The sequence below is a fragment of the Phasianus colchicus genome, chromosome 22 (assembly GCF_987193195.1).
Source record: "Phasianus colchicus chromosome 22, bPhaCol1.hap1.1, whole genome shotgun sequence".
In the NCBI taxonomy this organism is placed as follows: Eukaryota; Metazoa; Chordata; class Aves; order Galliformes; family Phasianidae; genus Phasianus; species Phasianus colchicus.
This window is the reverse complement of record NC_143457.1, coordinates 2,683,491-2,704,078: the sequence shown is the minus strand read 5'-3', so window position 1 is coordinate 2,704,078 and position 20,588 is coordinate 2,683,491. Positions and strand designations below refer to the sequence as shown.

Here is a 20,588-nt window from a genome sequence, read left to right as displayed (position 1 = left end):
TCCGGGGGAGCGAAGTTCCGCCCCGCGCCCAGGCGGAGGGGGGATGGTTAGGAGGGAGCACCGGGTTGGGGTCAGGCCGTGCCCCTACCCTACACCTACCCCACAGGTGTGGGGCCCTGTCCTGATGTATTACTGCAGGGTCAGCCCTATTCAGTGATTGTGCGTGAAGTGGGGTCGGTCCCACGCTGTGCTGCGGGGTCGGGGTCACGGTGCGGGGTGAGCCCCACTCCCAAGGCACGCAGTGCTGGGGTACCCCGGAAAGCTCGAGAGAACGGAGCGAGGTGGGCTCACACGGCTTTGGGATGGTTGTTTTTGTGCTGTTGTTGCTGAGCTGCTGCAGAAGGGAGGGCTTCCCCCATACGTGTGTCCATGTGCGAGCTGGGGCTCAGGGCACAGCTGTGACATTTGCAGTTTCCATCCTCGAAACGGAGACGCAGAGAGGGAAAACGGGGCCGTGGAAGCGGCCGGGACACGGAGGAGCCGCGCGCCCCATCCCCGCTCCACGTGTCCTATCGGGACAGCAGCGCCTGTGGGGCAGCCCCAGCGGGACCCTTCAGCGGGGCAGGGCGCTGCCGTGGTACCCCGCGGACCCTTCTTGTCCCTGCGGGCTCCGCATCGCGTCCCCAGGGCCGGAGAGGGACCGCGGGAGGCGGAGGCGAAGGCAGCGGTGCGGGAGCATCATCGTCATGGTTACCTCCGCACGGCTCCGCTCTGCCACGGGCTCCCGGACCTGCGTCCGTCTGCGTGTGTCCGTGCCTCGGTCACCCCGCTCCCTCCTCCCCTGTTCTCTCCCTCCTCGTCTCCGTCTCCCCGTGCCTTCCAGAGGCAGAGCGGCGTGAAGCGCTGCCTGCGTGATTCCTTTCCCGAGCCGCAGGAGAAGGGGAGAAGTTGCTCGCCCCACCTTCCTCCTCCTCACAGGCAAGGTAAGGAGCAGCGGCACGCCGGCTGCGTGTGCGGGCTTTGCCAGGCTGAACGGCATCGCTGCGGCTCCCCGAGGTGCTGCGTGAGCCCCGACACCGCATCGGTGCAACAGGCGGCCGGCCGGCTGTGCGCGCACATCCCTGCAAAGCGCGGCCGGCTGCGAGGCTGTAAGCGGGCTGCGAGCCGCTGGATGTCAGTGTTGATTGATGCAAACGAAGCCGGAGGAATATTTTGAACCCTTTGCACAACAGCCGTCCTCCAAGTAGGGGGGGGAGGGGGTTTATCCCGGCGCTTTGTTAGGGGCCCTGCGGTGTCACCGCTGTGCGCTGCGGCTGAGCTTGGCCGGACGGGTGGTGACTTCCATCCGAGCCCACGCGGATGGGATTACGGTGCTGCTGATGCGGCTCTGATCCGTCCCGCTGGGGCCAGGCCAGCGGCTGTGAGGCTGCAGCAACCCGCGGCGGTGATAGCTGGGAGCTGTGGCCCCGCCAACGGGGCTTTGAGCCCAAGCATGGGGCTTGCAGCTTGTGCCAACCTCCTCGGGAGCATGGGGACACTGCTGCTGTCCCCCCGCTGGGACTTGAATTCACCTTCTCAGAAATGAATTCTCCACTCCTCGCTTCCCCTGCTCATTTCTCCCTTACTTCCCTAAGGCAAAGCGCTCCCCCTCCTTCCTCCCCCATCTGGTGCTTAATTACTTCCTAATATCCCGATGCCCTCTGCCACCTCTCTGCGGTGCAGCCAGCCCTGCGGTGCAGCCAGCCCTCTGTTATCTCGCCCCGAGCACCTATGCGTCAGCTGGCTGGAAATGATGCTGCGTCTCCGTCTCCCGCAGCGCTGTGCCTGTGCTGGAAGGGGAGGAAACACGCTGGGGATGGGAGCACGGAGCAGAACCTCCAGGGGAAGGGTTGCGGCGCTTGGCAGAAGCTTTACAACTGAGCTTTGCTGAGCCAGAGATGAGTCATGGTGTGGAGAGGGGGGGGCAGAGCCTTCCCTGGGGACGGTGGCACTGCAGGGTGGAGGGAAGGCTGAAATTGGCCCATTCTGCCCCAGCTTGAGTGGGTGAGATGTGCAGGCGGGGATGTGGTGATCAGAACTCACCTCTCCTTCTGCCCTCAGGGCTGTGAAGGCACAAGGAGGACTCGTGGTGCTCCAGGCTCCTCTCGTGGGTTCTTCCTTCCCAAGCACTGCGTGGTGGTGAAGATGCCAGGGCTGATCAACCAGAGCTCCCGTTGCCCACTGCTGCTCACTGCCTCCGAGGTGACATCCTGTGTCAGTGGATATGCCCTGGGCATGACAGCATCACTCACCTACTGCAACCTGCAGGCACAGCCCTGCAAAGGCAAGTGAAGCACGTGTTGCTGTGGGAGTCGTGTCCCGTGGTTGCAAATGCAAAGTGATGTGGGCCTAAAGGGTACGACTGGAGAAGTGTGAATTGGGTATCATAGAATGGCTCTGATCCCACCCAGCCCTTGCGGGGAAACCTGGAGCTGGTGCCCAGAATCATGTCCAAATGGGCTTGGAGATTTGCATGGATGGCAATCCCACCACCTCTGTGTGTCCCTGTGTCCCATCACAGAGCAGAGTGGCAGGGTCAGCTTCTCGACCTGCTGGCAGTGCCTGATGCAACCAAGAATACTGCTGGCTGCTTTGGCAGCAAGGGCACAGTGCTGGCTTGTGGTCACCTTGGTGTCCATTGGTTCCTGCCTTGCCATTTCCAGCTGCATCCCCCAGCACATCTTGTGCTTGTTCCTCCCCAGTGCAGCACTTGGCTCTTCTTGTTCATGAATCAGAAGCATTGAATGGTTGGGCTGGGAGGGATCTTTAAGCCCACTCAATTCCAACCCCCGGTGCTCCCCACCAGACCACACTGCCCAGGGCCTCATCCAGCCTGACCTTAAGCTCCTCCAGAGAACCCAAGGCTGATGGGTTCTGGATGAGGGCTTGGTGTTGCTAAAACCCTCCTGGCTGGCAGGGCTTTTCATCTTCCCCCTGGATGAAGGCACCACCGTCGTGGGATTTGAGGCAGTGATCTGCCAGCGTGCTGTGACCGTGCAGATAAAGGACAAAGCCAAGATTGACGACGTGTATTTGGACAGCATCAGCCTCCCTGATGGAGGAGCTCCCAGCAGGGGTGGTGAGAGAGTTTGGAGCCTTTTGGGGAACACAGGGAGCCAAGGGAAAGGGGAGGTGGTAGAGAGTGGGTGGCTGTCATGTGTCGTGGCGTCAAGGGGACTCATATCCATATGGCATCTGCCAAAATGGTAATGCAGAGGGCTGTGGTTTGGGTTCCCTAGAGAGGAAGGCTGGCGTGGGCATTTGGTCCAGGGTTGGGGTGACTTTGGGAGGCCTAGGGAATGGCATTTTTTGTGGTTGTGACACCCTAATACGGCTGTCTCTCTCTGCAGGAAGGATTGTGATGGATGAGGACTTGGAGAGGATTGCTTTTGTGGCCAACCTGGGCACAATTCCTCCCCTGGAAAGCGTCTCCATCTTCATCAGCACCTCCTCTGAGCTGCAGACTCTGCCCAGCGGGGCTGTGCGGGTCCTCCTGCCAGCTGTGTGTGTCCCCAGGGTCCCTCAGCCCAACCTGGAAAACACCAGCAGCCTTTCCAGCCACCAGCTGAGCATGTATGGAACAACGAGATGGGTTCTGGTTGGGACTGGTGCAGGGAGACAGCACTCAGGCATTCACTGGGGTTCACCTCACTTGCAGGGACAAGCAATGCTGCGCATCAGGGAGCCCAGAGCTTGGGAGCAGTTTCTGTCTGGCCCAGCTGCTGCAGAGCGAGGCCACCAACCCCTCTGAGTACGAGTTCAGCTTCCACCTGGAGATCAGGGGGCCATGCTTGCTGGCAGGTACGGGGCCGCCTATGATGCCCACACTCATCATCCTCCTTTCCTTCCCCCTGCGTGGGGTCCTATGGCCCTCCCTACCCACCCCTTGGTCCCTCCCTACCCACCCCTTGGTCCCTCCATCCAGGTGTTGAGAGCCCCACGCATGAGATCCGAGCAGATGCCGACCCCTCCGCTTGCTCAGCGAAGAGCATCGTCATCACGTTGGCCAACAGGCACACATTTGACCGACCTGTGGAGATCCTCATCCACCCAAGTGGTACGTGGGCTCTGCCCCTGTTTTGCACACACTGCCAGGGGTCAGACTTCTCCAAGATAACCCCAGACTCCCTCAAAAGCCATCGCAAGCATGGGTGCATGCAGCTCTTCCAAAGCTGGAACTGAGCTAGGGGGTTCTCTTGCATTTCCAGAGCCCCACAAGCCTCACATCCTGATGGAAGAAGGTGATATGACGCCTGCAGAGTACGAACAGCACTTGAAGGGGAAGAATGATTTCATTAAAGGCACAAAGAAGGACCCCAGTGCTGAGAAAAAGGTGAGAGGCGCCGAGGCTTTCCTTCAGCTGGGTGATTATGTGGTTGCTTGCTTGCAGTGCTTGTCCATAACTGCAGCATCCTCCCTTGGAGAGGGGTTTATATGGAGGAGGAGGGGAAAATTCTGCACTGCTTCTGATGAACCGGGTGTGGAAGAGGCTGTGAGATGGGTGCTGTGTGTATAATTAGTGCTGTTCTAGCATAGCATAATTAGGTAGGTACATTATTATAGCATTAACGGTATTATAATTATTGCAGTGACATTGAATAAAGTATTCTTTTAATTGCTCCGTAAATGTTTACCGTTTCTGGATAAGCTGTCAGAGAGATGGAAGTGATTTGGCTTGGAATAACGAGCTCAGCCGAAGACAAGGTAGTAGAAACTTCTCTTTGTTCTGCTGACGAGCAAATAGAAAAACCTCAGCTCTGGGATTTATGGCTCAGCAGCCCCAGCTGAGTGACATCTCAGTGCTCCCTGCCTGCCACGCAGCAGGTGGAAAGGAGGGGACTGCTGGGAGCCGTCTGGGCTCTGCATGCAGGACCCCCAAGTGCTTACAGCCCTGAAGCAGGGGCTGGCTGGGCACACCTGGTGATGCTCCGTGGTTGTTCCCCGTGCTGCTGGTGCTCTTCGTTTTGCTGCAGCCCCTTCTCTTTTCCCTTCCCCTTGCAGCACGGTGATGAGGACGGGCTGCTCGCACGGCAGGCGCTTCCTCTAATTGCGTTCAGCGTGCGGCAGGTGGAACGAAATGAACCTCCCACGCCACGGCTCACATGGCTCCCTAATTATTTCTGTCTTTAGCATGTCAAGTTATCATGGGGAGGATCATTCCAGAACCGTTTCCCTGTGGGAAAGCCACCTCTGTGCCCCAGGAGGACTGGGCAGAAACTGCACAGAGGATGAGAAATAGAGCAAAAAGCCCTGGTGAGGTGCACACTTTGGATAAAGCCCTCAACAACTGGGGCAGGTTTCTGCTGCTCAGAATCACAGCATCAATTAGGATTGGAAAAGACCACTAATCTAACTAGGTTAGATACTTGGAGGAAGTTTTTCACCCAGAGGGTGGTGAGGCACTGGAACAGGTTGCCCAAGGAGGTTATGGATGCCCCATCCCTGCAGGCATTCAAGGCCAGGCTGGATGTGGCTCTGGGCAGCCTGGTCTGCTGGTTGGAGACCCTGCACATAGGAGGGGGTTGGAACTGGATGAGCATTGTGGTCCTTTTCAGCCCAGGCCATTCTATGATCACCAGGCCAGCTGTCAACCCATGCCCATAAACCACATCCCCAAGTGCTGCAGAGTGGATCCTGAGTCCCAGCAAGCAGCCTGGGGAGCCTGGGAAAACCCAGCAGCCAATTAATTCCCTTTATATGAAAAAAAGGAGGCAGAAAAATCACTCTCCTGAATTCTTACACCCTCTCCTTCTTCTCTGCAGACGGAAATCATCCGGAAGCGCCTCCACAAGGACATCCCCCACCACCCTGTCCTCATGCTGAACTTCTGCCCCGAGCTCAGCACGACCCCAGCAGACCTGCAGAAAGCTGCTGGAGAATTCATCTTCCTGGTGGACTGCAGTGGGAGCAGCACGAGCATCCGCCGTGCCAAGGTTTGTGCTGCTGGACCCCTCTCTGTGGTTCTATGATCCTTCAGCTCTCTGTACCTGGGGCCTTGAGGCATCCAGAGACCAATTGTAGGGCTAAATGGAGGTGTCTGCAAGGGCACAGCCAGCATGATCCCATTTTCAAACACAAATGAGGGCCTGTGGGTCTGGTGTGGGGTTCTGAGCAGTGTGCTCTGGGTGATGGGAAGGTTGGGATGTTTTGGGGTTCCCATGGAGCTGTCAGGTCCCCTTGCTGTCACCCCTTTGGGTTTGTCCAGGCTGTAGGACAACCCCTCATTCATCCTTCCTGGGACCTGGCTCTGCTTCGTGCTGCTGCCCATGGGATCTGGAGAGGTTTCTGAGCCCACTGGGGACCTGGTGAAGGGGAAAGCACTGTGGGAACTTTAATTATTGTTAGCACTGCCTGACTCGTTGGAGGCAGGCTGGTGTCTGCTGGCTGCCAGCTGGCAGGTGTTGGTGAGAAGCTGCAGTCTCTGGCAGAAGCTCTGCATGGAGTTTCTCTTGATTTTGGGGGCCACCTGAGCCCCAAATGGACATCACATCCTCCTGAGCAGGGCATGGATCCACACCGCCCTAACTGTATTCCTTGCAGAGAGTGAGAGGGGATTGCAGAATCCCTCGGGGCTTTGATTGCATTTGGGTGCTGTGCTGAGCACGCAGAGGCTTCCATGATGTGCTCACACCCTTCCCTAACCCACCTACCACCAGGTTTGGGTGCAAACACCCGGAGCCACCGCATCCCTGCTTTGACAGCAGCTCTGCCTGCAGGCAGGGAGCATTCCGAGCCCATCTCCTTCCCAACCTCCTCCTGTTTCCATGGGAACTGACTGAGGACATCCACCTCCAGCGATGAGGAGCGTGCTGTCACCCTGAGGGATGGCACCGAGCCCCAGGAAGGCCACAGGTCCCCCCCCCTCCGTTTCCTTTGCTTCAAAGCATCCACTCTGTGTTCTTTGACTTGGGCTGGGTTTGGGCAGGAGGTCTCTAATCTGACCCCAGAGGTGGGAAGTTCAAGGCTTTTTGCATCTGATCCCTTTCAGCAGGGAGAAGGGACAGTGCTTGCGTCAGCACTGCTCGAGCTGGCAAAATAACTGGGAATTGACTTCTCTGGAGGCAAACATCTCTTCTTATTGAGCCGCCGTATTGATAGAGAGTGCAACGGGATCAGGATCAATATTTACTGCAAGAAGCAATAAATCCTTCTGCTTGATGAAACAGAAGGCAGGCTTTGGGAGCTCACTTCGGGAAGCGCTTTAACAGAAATATTTGGAAATCTGGGTGGTTTTTTTTTATGCCTTTTTTTTTTTTTTTTTTTAAATAATTTATTTAATCTTTGTAATGAGTTCCAAGGCGCGATGTCAGATCTGCAGGAGCCAGCACCCCCAGAGCCTGCTGGGAGCAGCGATATAAATACATCCCTGTAGGTTTGAGATAACAGCTCGGTGTGAAAGCTGCTAAAGGGCAGCCCCACTCGTGGACCACACAGCATTCTGCCCATGCCCTGCCCTGGGATGAAGCAAGGAGGCGGCCGGTGTGACCTTGGCAGCTCCTCTCCCATGGCTGGCACTGGGCTTTCTGCTGCCCTATGCAGAAGTCTGCCTTTATCAGAGCACACGCAGCCTTGCCAGCTCTCTGCTCCCCCTCCTGCAGCACTGCTTGCTGGTGGAGTTGACCACGGTGGTTGTCCCAGCAGCTCCAAGCTCTGTCCCCTTATGTAAGAGACCAGGAGCAGGCGAGTTAGATAACCACTGCTGGTAATGACAAGTTCTGGAAGCAGCCTCTCCTTGCTATTTTAATTGTGCCAGCTATAAGGGAGTTGGGGCTGGGGGAGGCTTCTCCTTTTGTGCGACTCGAAGCTGTTTGTTTATTTCTGCCAGTTCGGGCACTGCAGTGCATTATGTGTCGCACGGCTCTGCTTCACACTCTGCTTCTCACCCCCAACTCCATGCTGCAGTGCTGCGGGGTGAGCAGAGAATTCACCATTTTGGAGCAACAGAGATTTTGTTCTTTGGAAGCACCCCATTGTCCTCGTTGCATCGGGACCCAAAAAAAAACATTAGGGAACTTGCAAGAGAGCAGCGATACGCAGAGATTTCTCAGCATAGATCATGTGAAAGAAACTGATTTAGAATCATTAAGGTTGGAGAAGGACCTCCAAGATCTCCAAGTCTAACCCCAACCCATCCCACTGTGCCCACTAAACGCATCCCTTCCTTGAGCACTGCCATGGGAGGAGTTGTGGGTCCCCATCCCTGGGGATGCTCAGGGCTGGGTTGGGTGAGGTTTGGGCAACCTGATCTCATGGGTGGCAACCAGCCCATGGCATTGGGTTGGAACTGGGTGGGCTTTAAGATCCCATCCAACCTAGCTGTTCTATGAAGCCAAAGTGGACAGGAGAGGCACGGCGTGCTGACCCACTGCTTCCTTCCATCAGGATGCTCTGTTGGTGGCCCTCAAGAGCTTGATGCCAGCATGCCTCTTCAACATCATCACTTTCAGCTCCACTTTCAAGATCCTATTCCCAGCCAGCAGGACGTACTGCGAGGTGAGTGCTGGGTGAATGGGATGGGAGCTGGGGGTCAGATGGGCGATCCCACACTCCTCCCACAGGAAAGCCTGGCCGTGGCCTGTGAGAGCATCAGGAGGATGCATGCAGACACTGGGAGCCCCAACATCTTGTCTCCTCTCAAGTGGATTGTCCGGCAGCCCATCCGCAGGGGCCACCCCCGCCTGCTCTTCCTGCTGTCTCACAGGGCTGTGGGCAGCACAGGGATGGTGCTGGAGCTGCTGCGGAATCACGCCTGTTCCACCAGGTATGGGGCACAGAGTTGGGAGGCTGCAGCTCACAGCCCAGCCCGTGTCAGGAGCACGGAACCTCAAAGGGTTTGGAACGGATCCCAGAAGTTCAGATGCTTTTCTAACAATCAAGCACAGGAGATTTGGGCTGACAGCTTCACAGGCTCTCTGCTGGTGCTTCCTGCTAGGAGAGATTGACACACCAGCAATCTTCCTTGCTGTTTTGGTTTTGTTGTTTTTTTTTTTTTTTCCCTTTTTTCTTTTTTTTTTTTTAATTTTTGAAGCACATCTGGGCTTGGACCCAGCTGCTTCCAGGATGGGAATTGAATTTGCTGAAAAAGAGCAATGGCATAAGCAGGAAATGAATGCGGCGAGTTCCCAGCCCGTTCCCCAGCCCTCATGGTCTGATTTCTTCTCCATCTCTTTAAGAGAGATGAAACATCAGGAAAATAGAAAAAAATCATAGAATGGCTTGGGCTGGAAGGGAACCTAAAGATCATTTAGTTCCAAATCTGTTAGGCTTGCCAACCACTGAATCAGGCATTAAAAAGCCTTACTCCTCTCCAGTCCAGAGCTGATCAGGGAAGCTGCTCTTTCCTTTCTTTCCTCTATGGAGAGCTGAGTGCTTCTCAGCAGCACAGGACTCCTGTCCCTCTCTCTTGGTGCTGGAATCTGGGCTTTGAGCCCTTAGCTCAAAAGGAGATCAGAACCTCTTTAAGAGGGTGTGAGTCTGTGGAAGATTTGCAGCCATCTGGGGATTAAAACCTCCAAGAGAAAAGCCCCCTGGTGCAGATGCAGATGGCTGCTGGGGGTGTTTTCTCCCTCTGCCTGCCCCTGGTTTGCAGCCTTTGGCTTGCTGAGTTGGGTGACAGCAGCAGTCTCGCCCAGCTGGTTCTTCTTGCCTTGAGAAAATGTTTGTTGTAATTGTGAGCAGAGATAATTACTAGCTCTTTAATGCTATTGACCGCAGGCACTCAGTGCGGAGAGGAGCTGACCTGGCAGCTGAGCAGTTGGGGATCCTGCTGGCAAGCCCCGAGTGTTGTTCCTTCATGGAACCTGAGAATCAGAGAGTGCTTTGGGTTGGAAGGGATCTGAAAACCCATCCAATCCCAACCCCATGTTATGGGCAGTGATGCTTTCTACAGAATCACAGAATGGCCAGGATTGGAAGGGACATCAAGAATCATGAATCTCCAACCCCCTGCCACATGCAGGGCCACCAACCTCCCCATTTAATACCAGCCCAGGCTGCCCAAAGCCCCATTCAACCCAGCGGCTCCCATCCCCACTCCAGCCACCCAAACGAGGAGCTCCTTTCTCTTCCCTTTGCAGGTGCTACAGCTTCGGCATTGGACCCCACGCCTGCAGGAGGTTGGTGCAGGGAGCAGCTGCTGTGTCCAGGGGCGTCGCTGAGTTCCTGGTGGAGGGCGAGAGGCTGCAGCCCAAGGTACGACCGCGTGCCATCACCTCTCCAAACCATCACGTTGCAATCCCATTCCCCCCCCCCTCCCCTCCTCCTGCTGCTGCTGCTTTTACAGCTCCCACTAGGCAGCAGGTGGACGAGCAGGAGGGGATGGGAGCATCCTCCTCTCCGCTGGCGGAGGCAGTGGGAGGTGTTTACCCCACGCGGGGATGGGAGAGGCGATAGCCACCGTGCAGCCGCTCCGGCTTCAAAGCAGCTGCTGCCGCAGAGCAGAGGAAGGGCAGAGAGCCGGCATCAAAGCAGCCAATTAGTTTTGAAGTCAGGCTCAGCCCTGGCGCTGCTCAGGCGAGAAGTACCCGGGGTTGGAGGGAGGGGAGCGTGCTGCGGTTGCTTTGCTTATTAAGCTGACTTTAAAGCAAATGAGGGAGCTGCGTTTTCGCTCTGCCCGTGAAAGCTGAGGCTGTGCTGTAAGAATGGTCCTTTGTGGGCTCGGTCTCCTGGTAAAAGCATGCACTGTGTGACAAACCCGGAGACAATCGGGTCCTCAGCTCAGAAACATCCTTCAATTCTGTCTGCATCCATCTCAAAGGGCTTCAGCCCCCGTCCCTCTGCAGGGACCTGTAGCACACAGAATCCTCTCTAAGACAGAACAGCATCAGCGTTTCTGATGTAAATTAAAAGCAAAGACAGTGAAGGGAGGTGATTTCTTTTTTCTTTCATTCTTTCTTTCTTTTTAAATAGAGCTATTAATATAGTGCTTTGCCTTCAGCAGTCTGAGGCATCAATTAATAGCCTTATAAAACAGCCTGGTGCATCTTCCAGAGCCGGTGACAAAGCAGTGGGAACAATAGGGAACACAGGAGATGCAAAGCTGTGAATCTGATGCTGACATCCCACAGTGTGCAGGGATGGCTCTGCAGTCCACGTGTCCCCACAGATGTTGGCCTTCCCCATCGGGGTGGTGGGCAGTGTGTTGCTCTCTCCATTTATTTGTGCTGGCATCGAACCCAACCAAACCCAACAGGGTTTGGGGTTCATGGCTCAGCCTCACAGCTTTTGGTGTGGTTCCTCCTCCTCCTGCTCCCCACCCCAGGTGATCAGGTCGCTGAAGAAGGCGATGGCCCCAGTGCTGAGTGATGTGTCAGTGGAGTGGGTCTTCCCTGAAAGCACCGAGGTGTTGGTTTCCCCACTCAACACCAGCTGCCTCTTCCCTGGGGACCGCCTGGTGGGCTACAGCATCATCTGCGACACCTCGCTGTACATCTCCAAACCCAGAGCTGTGAGTGCCACTCTTCTCCCACCGTCACTGAGCTCCCTGCGTGGCTGAGATCCCCTCGGCACCAGTGCACAAACACAAACCCATCTCTGCTCCCCGCAGGACAAGAGGCGATGGTACAGCACCATGCGCTCCCAGGAGTCGGGCAGCTCCGTTTTCTTTCATTCCCAAGAAGAAGGGACTGGTGCTGAGAGCTGGAACTACCCAGAGGGATGCAGCACCCCGGATCAGCTGGCGGCAGGCAGGGACCCCAGCGGAGAATCAGACACGGATGCTGGTCAGGCCCCTGTCTTCCTAACCAGCTTTCATCTCTGCTCTGCCAATTTGCTCGCCTGACAGCTCCATCTCCCCAGCTGCAAAGTGTCAGAGGGCTTTGTGGGAGGATGACACATCTCAACGAGGCTGTTTGGTTCGGATGTTTTACCCGAAGCTGTCAGGAAACCGGTGGCAGCCCTGGAGATCTGCCTTCCCCAGAGGTTTCCAAAGCAGCCCCAGCTTCGGCCCGTGCTGCAGGGGAAACCTCTGCTACCTGTGGGATATCCTCTGCTGATAGTCAGAGAGGAACTGCGCAGCTCATCCTCTCAGCCTTGTCAAAAACAATGAGAAATCATACGTTTCCAAATGAAATTTTGCTCTTGCTCTGACAGGAAAATGTCTGCACTAATGAAATTTCATTAGTAAACCCTTTGTCTTCTCCAGGAAGGTTTGGGTAAATGCAGTCAGCTTTTTTTTTCTTCTTCTTCTTTTTCTTTCTTTCTTTTTTTTTTTTTTTTTTCCTGGCTGAAAACTGCTCAGACGAAGCCTCCCCAACCAGCTCTCCTGACATCCCCCGGGGTTTGAGTGTAGGCTCTTGTTTTCTTCTGCGCTTTTGCTGCTTTGCTTTGAACCGAGCAGGGCTGAATATGTCCTTATCCTCCTCGGGAGGACTGATGCTGACCCTTTCTCCCCCCACTCAGATGTGAAGGCATCCTGCAGGAGACGTGCATACAGTGCCAACCAAATCTCTGACCGTCAGCCCCTCTACAAGGAGCCCACAGCCAGCGACCCGGGCAGTGCGCTATTGAGGAACCCCCTCCGTAAAACCCAGCTGCAGGACCTGCAGCAGCTCAGCCCTGAGCTACAGCCTGTGCATTTCCAGGTGGGTTACCCCCAGGGATGCTACCTGTGCCATAGGATGAGCCCACGGCACTGGGAGCATCTGGGTTGTGGAGGAGAAGGAGCCTGGGTCATGCCAGCCCTGGTGGGTGTGCTGCAGCATGCCACAAGCATGTGGCAAACACAGATGGGATGCTGATGGGATCCTGCTCCCTGCTTCTGTTTGCTGAATGCCTCTCCTCCTCCCACACCTGCGTGGTTTGTGTTTAGCTTTGCTGTTGTCTCATCCCCAGGCTCCCTCCTGCCCATCTCCCCAGCGTTTGGCTGTGGTGTATAATCTGTGCGTGGCACATCTGTGCCCTCCAAGGTCCCCAGGTCGGTCCCAAAGCATATCCCACAGCTTCAGGCTGGATGCATGTGATGACCCACAGACTGAACCCAGTCCTGGAAAGGGCTTGGAGCTGCACTGTGGAAGGGTGGGGATGGTTTTTCTCATGTCCTCAGCATAACTGTGATGCCCAGTGCTGAAATCTGCACTGGGAGGATGTGCAGCGGCCGTGCACTTCTGTTCCCATGGAAACACAGAGGGATGCTGGGGTCTCATTTCTCTTCTGCTGACACTGGGGTGAAGGGGGGCCGGAGGTGAGGGGATGGGAATGAAGCCTCTGCCCTGTAGCAACAGCAGGGAGGGTGACGAAAAGCACAGGAGAAGCAAGCTGATGGGTTTGGGAGATACCTGCGACCTTCCTTGTACTTCTGAGGCCCGCAGAGCATCCTGCCTGTGCGTGGGATGCTCAGCATGAAGGCAGAGATGGAAATGACTCCCTTCAGGAGGGCAGTAAACCATTACCAGCGTGCATCCTGCTCGTAATTAATTGCTGCCTGGTTTTGCTGTCCCTTGTGCTGCGAGGGCTCCTGGCGGCTCTCCGAGGCTGGCTGCCAGGGCTTGACATTTACTGGGCCGTGAGTGTGAGCCCTCTGCTCGCCTCCACACACGCCGTGCTGGGATGGAAAGGTCAGGGCTGGCAATGGGCAGCTCAGTGCTTGGCTCCTTCCCTTGTTGAGAGGAGAGCTCAGGATGGAGATGGAGCTCGGGATGGGATGGAGCACTTCTGACCGACTCTGAGCTTGGGGTGCTCCTGTTTTGGGCCACGCAAACAGCTTTCTGCCTCCCTGTTTTGTTGGTGGGTTCATAGAGCATCACACACTTGGTGGTGAGTGATGGAGGCTGGCTGCTTGCTGCTCTCCGTGCTGGATGCAGCATCAGAGATGCTGCAGGGGAGATTCATGTATCCTGCAAGTAGAGAAACAGCCTTGTTTAAAAACATAAAATAAAATGACTCCCTTCTCCCCATCCCCTGCACCCTCCTCCTCCCGTTACCAAGTAACTGGTGCTTGATCTTTCCATTTCTCTTCTTTCCCTTGTCTCCCAAATGAAGCCATTAAAACGTCTGCAGGGCTGAAACCCGTATTTCACCTCCTGTCCAAATAGGGAGAGAGACCCTGGGACCTTGGTGCTTCGGGGACACCCTGCAGGTCTGTCCCAGCCAGTGGCTAAAGCTCAATGTCTTTGCATTCCCCAGCCCTTCACTGCCACCCCACGCATCTCCACCACCTGGATCTGTGGTGCGGGCGCCCGCCGGCCCTCCCTGCTGCAGCAGAGCCACGTGTCCTCCTGCCACTGCCCCACATCCCCACCAGCACCTGACGTGGCTGTGGGATGGGGTTCAGGGCTTCTGGATGCCAGCCTGCAGTCCTCGTCTGACAGCCGGAGCCCTGGGGAGCCAGGTAATGTGGGAGAGGGATTTGGGTGGCGTTGCCAATAGAATCATACAATGTTTGAGGTTGGAAATGACAAACTAACATCATCGAGTCAACCCATCCCTACTGACAGAATCATAGCATCGCCAAAGTGGGAAGAGTCCACCAAGATCACCATCTTCCCATCACCACCATGCCCACCAGCCACATCCTTCAATGCCACCGCTCAGTGCCTCCACGAGGGAGGGTTCATTATGTCTTTGTGATTAATTACGTATTTCTCTCCTCTCTTCAGAGGCTGCCCAACATCCGTCCTTCACATTTGAAACAGAGACCTCTTCAGACTGGGAGCTCCAGGATTGGGATTCCGGTGCCACCCGGGGGTCCCCGCGCTCCCCCCGCGCCTCCTGCAAGGCGGTGGTGAAGGGGCTGCGGGGCGGTGAGCCCATGCAATGGGAAATCACCTTCGACCTCCCTGCGCTCCTCCGAGAGCAGAACGGGCAGGAGGAGGGCAAGGAGGACGTGTGGAGTGAGACCTTCCACCAGCTGGCAGCCAGGGCTGTCATCAGGGACCTGGAGCTGCTCGCCGAGAGGGAGCGCGACATCGAGCACGGTAACGGAGCCTCGGCCTCATGTAGCACCATAGAGCCATGGAACATCCCAGGTTGGAAGGGGCCTCATTGGATCAAGGGATCCAACCATCAACCCACCCCAACCATGCCTACATCTCAGTGCCACATCTCCACGGTTCTGGAACAACTCCAGGGACGGTGACCCCCACCACCTCCCTGGGCAGCTGTGCCAGCGCATCACTGCTCTTTTCAGAGAGGATGCAGAGGTCTCTAATGCTGGTGTCTGTCCCACGTAGGGCCAGGGAGGCGATACCAACTCAACGCCATCCACACCAGCAAGGCCTGCAATGTCATCAGTAAATACACAGCCTTCGTGCCGGTGGAGCTGAGCAGTGGCACCTACCTGCCCCCCATCATTGAGTACAGCCACACAGGTAATGTGGGGGTTGGGTGGGGGGCACCCCAGGAACCTTGCCAAGGCTCAACCCAACGCCAGATCTGTGCACCTAAGGCTGGTCCATCCATCTGTTGCTGGGTTCCTGTCACTCGTGGTGGCAACAACCTCACTCTCTGTGGCCAGCCTTGGGTTGGGATGGCATAGGGACTGAGCTCACCGGCCTTTGGGGTTTGTTGCTATCCCAGTCCCTGGTTAACACCAGAAATTCTCATACCAAGGGGCTCTGTCCAAGCAAGGTGACCATAGGAGCCTCAGCTCGGGGCGCAGGAGGTGTCGTGGCCTTTCCTCTGCACAACCCCTCTCACCATGTGGCCAGAATGGAGATGATGGATTTTATGGCATGGGTAAGACCTGGCTTTGGCTGTGTCTCCTTGCTGTTGTTCTCGTTGGCTCAGTCCATAAAGATGGACTGGTTCAGTGGTTGGCAACCAGCCTGCTGCAAAGTCCCTTCCAACCCAACCATTCTATGATTTTATGAAGATATAACCTTTTATTTTTTATTTTTTTTGTAACTGATATATTCTCTGGTCTTTTGTCCTGTTATGTACAGTGCCTACCCCTCCCCCCACCCCCCCCCCCCCAAAAAAAAAAGCCCAGCCATTTGCTCAGAGCAATTAACCACACGTCTGGCTGGAATCCTTCTCCTTAAACAGGGAAGAAGCTGCAATTTGCCCTGAAACTCCCAAACCACAGACAGTGGCTGCCAACCATGCTTGGAACTTAATTGGCAGCCGTAGCACGGATAGCATGAGGGATGAAGCGGGGCATAATTAGAGGCAAGGGGCTGTGAGGCACTTGCCTGTCACCAAATCCTCTGCTAATGAAGACAAGCTGGGCTGGGATCGCATCTGTTGCTGTCAGGGTTGTGGCAGTACTAAAATCACCTCCGTGCTCGGGGGCTGGAGGTGGCACAAGGGAGATTTCAGGTTGGTAACGATGCTGCTGTGCTTCCTTCCTTCCTTGCAGATATGGATGAGCCCAGGCTGTCACCCTGCAGCACCCCACTGTCCTCCAGCTGGAAGCGCTGCCGCATCCCTGAAGGTAAGGGAAGGTTTCCAGGGTGCCCAAAGGTGGGGCAGCTCACAGCTACATGCCAGGCCCCACATTTTGGGCTCCAGCACCGTTCTTGTTCTGCACGTGGCTTCAGCCCCCATGATTGCTGCTCTCTGGAGTCAGGTCTGGGGATGGGAATGGGCAGGAAAACAGCTTGGAGCTGCTGCAGCATAATTGCTGAGAAATTGAGTCAGTGATTTGGGCTCCTCATCCAGTTTTCTGCTGAGTATTCTGGTTTTTATTTTTTAAACTCTATTGCCTACAATTAGGCCTGTGAGCACAAGACCTGGCTGCTTCCAGAGGTGAAAGGCACAGAGCCTTTGGCACAGATTTCCTCACATTCATTTTTTAATTCGGTTACCCTGTATCCCACACAAGCAAGAGGAGAGGCAGGATTTTAGCAGACGCAGCAGCTCACACCCCAGCACTGTAGGTTTTGCTCCCTGTGCTCTGACAGTCACTCTCCTGTCGCATTTTCTTGGTGTTTCTTCCCAGTGCCATTCCAGAGCCTGTCTGCTCCTTCCACACGCTCCCCAAAATCCATCGAGAGCATCTTTGCTGCAAGGTATGAGTGCACCCTGCCTTCCTCTGCCACCTGTAGGTCTCATGTATCCGGCACGGAACAGTGACCATCACTGCGTTGGCTGAGGATAGGGGTGGTTGGATGGGATGGAGAGGTGGGCACCAGGAGGGGATGCACACATTATGGCTGCCATCCCATCTTCCTGCAGGCTTACCCTCCAGAAGACCAGGCTGCTGACTCGGGCTGCCAAAGGTTTCATGAGCAAATCTCCAGGCAGAGCGAGCGAAGCCAGCTCTGAGAGTGATGGCGAAAGCACCGATTACCTTCCACTGGTGAGCAGCTCAGCCCTGGGCAGGGAACCCCTGAGCCATCCAGCACTGTGTCAGGAGGTCCATTTTGAGATGGGGATCTCCTCTTTCCCCACACGGCGTGCATATGGTTGGTATCTCAGAGCTTCTTGCTTCTCCTTGCAGGTGTCCCTGCAGCTGGCCTGCGGTGCCTTCCTCATGAACAGTGCCTTCTGCAAGGCAGTCAGCATCCCCATGGAGAAGCTCTGCTGGACTTCACCCTTCTCTTGCCACCGCTTGGCGCTCAGCCCCTCCAGCTCCTCCAGCACCAAGAGGCCAGAGCAGCGTGGAAGCCCCGTGCACAGCCGGCAGCTCCTGATCCCCAGCAGCAGCTCTGCATGGGACACAGGAGGTGCCATGGAAAGCATCTCCAAAGCTCTGAAAGCTGAGAGCGAGCTCTCCCCTCCTGCCATCACCATCCGCCACTCCCCAGCCGAGCGGTGGGATGCCAGCATCTCCGAGGCAGAAAGCACTGATGTCCAAATGCTGCTGCTGGATATCGAGCTGCAGAAGCAGACAGAGCCCGAGGGGATGCTGTGGGCCACGGCTGTAGCACTGGCCTGGTTGGAGCACAGCTCAGCATCCCACTTCACTGAGTGGGAGCTGGTGGCTGCCAAGGCCAGCTTATGGCTGGGTGAGCAGGACTTCTCACAGGGCTGCAGCCTGGCTGCTGTGAAATCTGCAGCCCAGCAGCTTTTTGTCTTGCTCAGGCACTGGGATGAGAACCTGGAGTTCAACCTGCTGTGCTACAACCCAGGCAGTGTGTGAGATGGAGCAGCAGGATAGGGACCCATCCCTGAGGATGCCACCACAGGGACTGTGTGAGCTGACCAGGCAGCCTCCAGCTGGTCAGCAAACAGAAGCAGCCTGGGCAAAATGCTGTGCTCAGGGGTTGGTGCTTTGCCCCAGGACGGTCCCTGCACTAAGATGTTAGCTGTGTGCTTCTGGTTCCCAGTCAGCTCTTGCTCCTTCATTGCTGCCAGGACGCTGTGTCCCCTCCAGAAATCCATGTATCCCCACATCCTCAGCTTCTCCTATCTCAGCTATCTTGTAGCAGAAGTGAGCATCCCTCAGCATTTTGTAAGGGAAACCTGCTGTGATGGACCAAGGAGCTGGGAGGATGCTGCCTTGCCTTGAGCCCCATGAGCTGCATCAGTTGCAGATGGGGACCATAAATCTGGATGGTGCTGAGCTCTGTAGCCCCAGGCTGCCTTTCCAGGAGCCCATGCAGAGCTCCTGCAGATGGCAGCGTGCCTCAGGGGCTCTGTGCAGAGTGGGTGGGCAGGGAGAGCAGCCCCCCAGGCACCAAATAGAGACGTCCTGTGCCAAAACAGCTTGGGGGGTTGTACTCCCTGCCAAAATGCTGCATCCTTTGTGTGCAGTGCTCTGATGTTGTGCTGTCGACCAACATATTGTCCATGTCACTCCTTGTAGAGCTGTGGGGAGCAGAGGAAAGGCTGCAAGGGGGCATTTTCCCAGCCTGAAGCATCCTACTTCACCCCAAAGATCCAACCTGGAAAACTCCAGGGATGTGGGCACGTCACGTTGCCTTTTCCTCCTGCAGTGTGCTTCAGGTTTCTGTGCTGTGTGTGTGTGTGTGTGCAGTCAGGGGTCCGTGAGCATCAGTGTCACCATTTGGGGTCTGTGTGATGGGATCATTGGCACTGCCGTGTTGTCTGGGTAAATCGGAGCCTGCCTTGTTTTTGGGGTCACCCCAACTGTCTGCAGCGTGGTGTGGGTCGTGCAAAATGGGAGAACAACAACAAAAAAAAAGTCAAAAACCCACCTTTTAATTTCCTCATTTGGGCTCAAAGGGGAAGGAGATGCACCTGGAGCTTCCGTGGTGCATGGAGAACTGATGGCTGCGGGGTTTGGTGAGCAGTTACATGAGTGCCTTCTTGCAGGTGTTTCCCCACCACCATCCCATTCCTTTCCCCACTCCCCTCCCTGCCCCACGGCTGCTCCCTTGGCTGAGCCACACGGATGGCAAACATTTATTCACATCCTCTCACCCTACCACATGCCAGCCAAGCACCAGGCCGTGCCTGCCCACTGTTTTCTGGGCTCATTAGCCACCTCCAGCTGCCTAATTGGGCTGCTGATGAGGGCCGTGGGGTCTGCCTGGCGTAGGGACAGGTCCCCATGGTTCTCTCCGGGTTTGGCTGAGGGCTGGATGCAGTGTGGCTGCTGGGATGCTGTTGCTGGAGCGACTGTGAGTGCCTCATTAGGAGAAATGAGTTTGAATACAGTCATCAGCTGGAGCTTAATAAATGAGCCCCTCCGTGCCGCGCAAAATAAATATTTGCGTGGGGAGAGAGTGGCTTCCCCAATTCCGGGGGTCAGGTGGGCTGGATGTTGGGATTTTGGGGAGAGAACCAACCCGAGTGGGGCATCCCTAGTGCTGAGCTGCAGTCATAGCCAGGGCCAGACCTCAAACCCTGTGTTCTCCATAGCTGGGGCGCATCAGCGGAGCATGGGCGGGTTATGAAACCCACCAACACCATCCACCATCGAGGGATGCTTCTCAGGAGGGACGTAGCCACTCGGTGCCGTGGGCTCAGCTCTCCCAAAATAGAGCCCAGGGCAGCTCTGGGTGTCGGAGGCATCCGAGCACAGTCATGTGGATGTTATGCAAGAGTTGATGATAGGTTGTAAACAGCTATTAGCGTGATTGACGGAGCCGGGACCGAGTGTTGGGGGGGAGGAAGGGAGAGATGAGTAATAATGATTAAAAATAATTAGCAAATCGAGACGTTCCCTAAATGAGGGAGAAACGCTGCGAGGATGGAGGAAGGGGACGGGAAGGAATTGTGCCCCAAGGGGTGAGGATGAGGAGGGATGCTTGGCTGCAAACATGTGGGTTTTGGGAATGGGAATTTGGGGAATGGGGGATTTGGGGAATGGGGGTTTTGGGGGATTTCTTCTCCTCTCTCCTCAGCATCTATCTGGTTGTGAGGGGTACAAGGGCACCGGGTGCCCTGAATGGGCTGCATTGCCTTGGTCGCATGGAAACCCAAAGAGAACAGCTTAAAAACTGACCTCAGTCTGGGGGGAAAATGGATGGATTTGGGTCCATTGTGCACCAACCGGGTCTCAGCATCCCCAAAACCAGAGCCTGAGCTCAGTCCCCGACTTAATGAGGAGAAACGAGCAGATTATGGGAAGACAGCTTCTATTTATACATAAATACCGCAGCAATCAGCGGCGCGGGGCAAGGGAAATCCAATAGAAAGATGCGACTGCGTAAGGAGCTTTTGGAGCCAAACGTTACACAATCGGTCGCTTTTTCCTTGGCTGCACCTCCAAATCCCAGCAACTGAGAACAATACGGGGTGACCGACCCACCCACGAACCCACG

The 20,588-nt window shown here is 55.8% G+C and overlaps 1 protein-coding gene across 2 annotated transcripts; it reads left to right on the top strand.

Annotated features, from left to right (window-relative positions):
• Positions 1-81: 81 nt before the first annotated feature.
• On the top strand, positions 82-20,054 carry VWA5B1 (von Willebrand factor A domain containing 5B1). Of its 2 annotated transcripts, XM_090123091.1 has the most exons (22): positions 82-923; positions 2,041-2,263; positions 2,897-3,058; positions 3,330-3,552; positions 3,638-3,780; positions 3,905-4,036; positions 4,188-4,312; positions 5,742-5,912; positions 8,362-8,472; positions 8,538-8,740; positions 10,056-10,170; positions 11,240-11,425; positions 11,525-11,699; positions 12,379-12,560; positions 14,101-14,305; positions 14,574-14,891; positions 15,147-15,284; positions 15,526-15,651; positions 16,274-16,348; positions 16,856-16,925; positions 17,092-17,215; positions 17,357-18,122. In XM_090123091.1, exons 2-22 carry the CDS (start codon positions 2,125-2,127, stop codon positions 17,996-17,998), a joined length of 3,765 nt encoding a protein of 1,254 aa, XP_089979217.1. In that variant the 5' UTR covers positions 82-923; positions 2,041-2,124; the 3' UTR covers positions 17,999-18,122. The 2 variants fall into 2 exon arrangements, with proteins under 2 accessions (XP_089979217.1, XP_089979216.1); XM_090123090.1 differs by lacking the exons at positions 82-923; positions 2,041-2,263 and having other exon boundaries at positions 2,284-3,058; positions 17,357-17,864; positions 17,941-20,054.
• The last annotated feature ends 534 nt before the right edge of the window (positions 20,055-20,588 follow it).

Excerpts from the sequence above, each read along its gene's own strand:
- VWA5B1 (XM_090123091.1), top strand. The coding sequence starts at position 2,125 with ATGCCAGGGCTGATCAACCAGAGCTCCCGTTGCCCACTGCTGCTCACT. Across the intron at positions 15,652-16,273 it reads TGATGGATTTTATGGCATGG|ATATGGATGAGCCCAGGCTG; the intron begins GTAAGACCTGGC and ends CCTTCCTTGCAG. Across the intron at positions 17,216-17,356 it reads GCACCGATTACCTTCCACTG|GTGTCCCTGCAGCTGGCCTG; the intron begins GTGAGCAGCTCA and ends TTCTCCTTGCAG.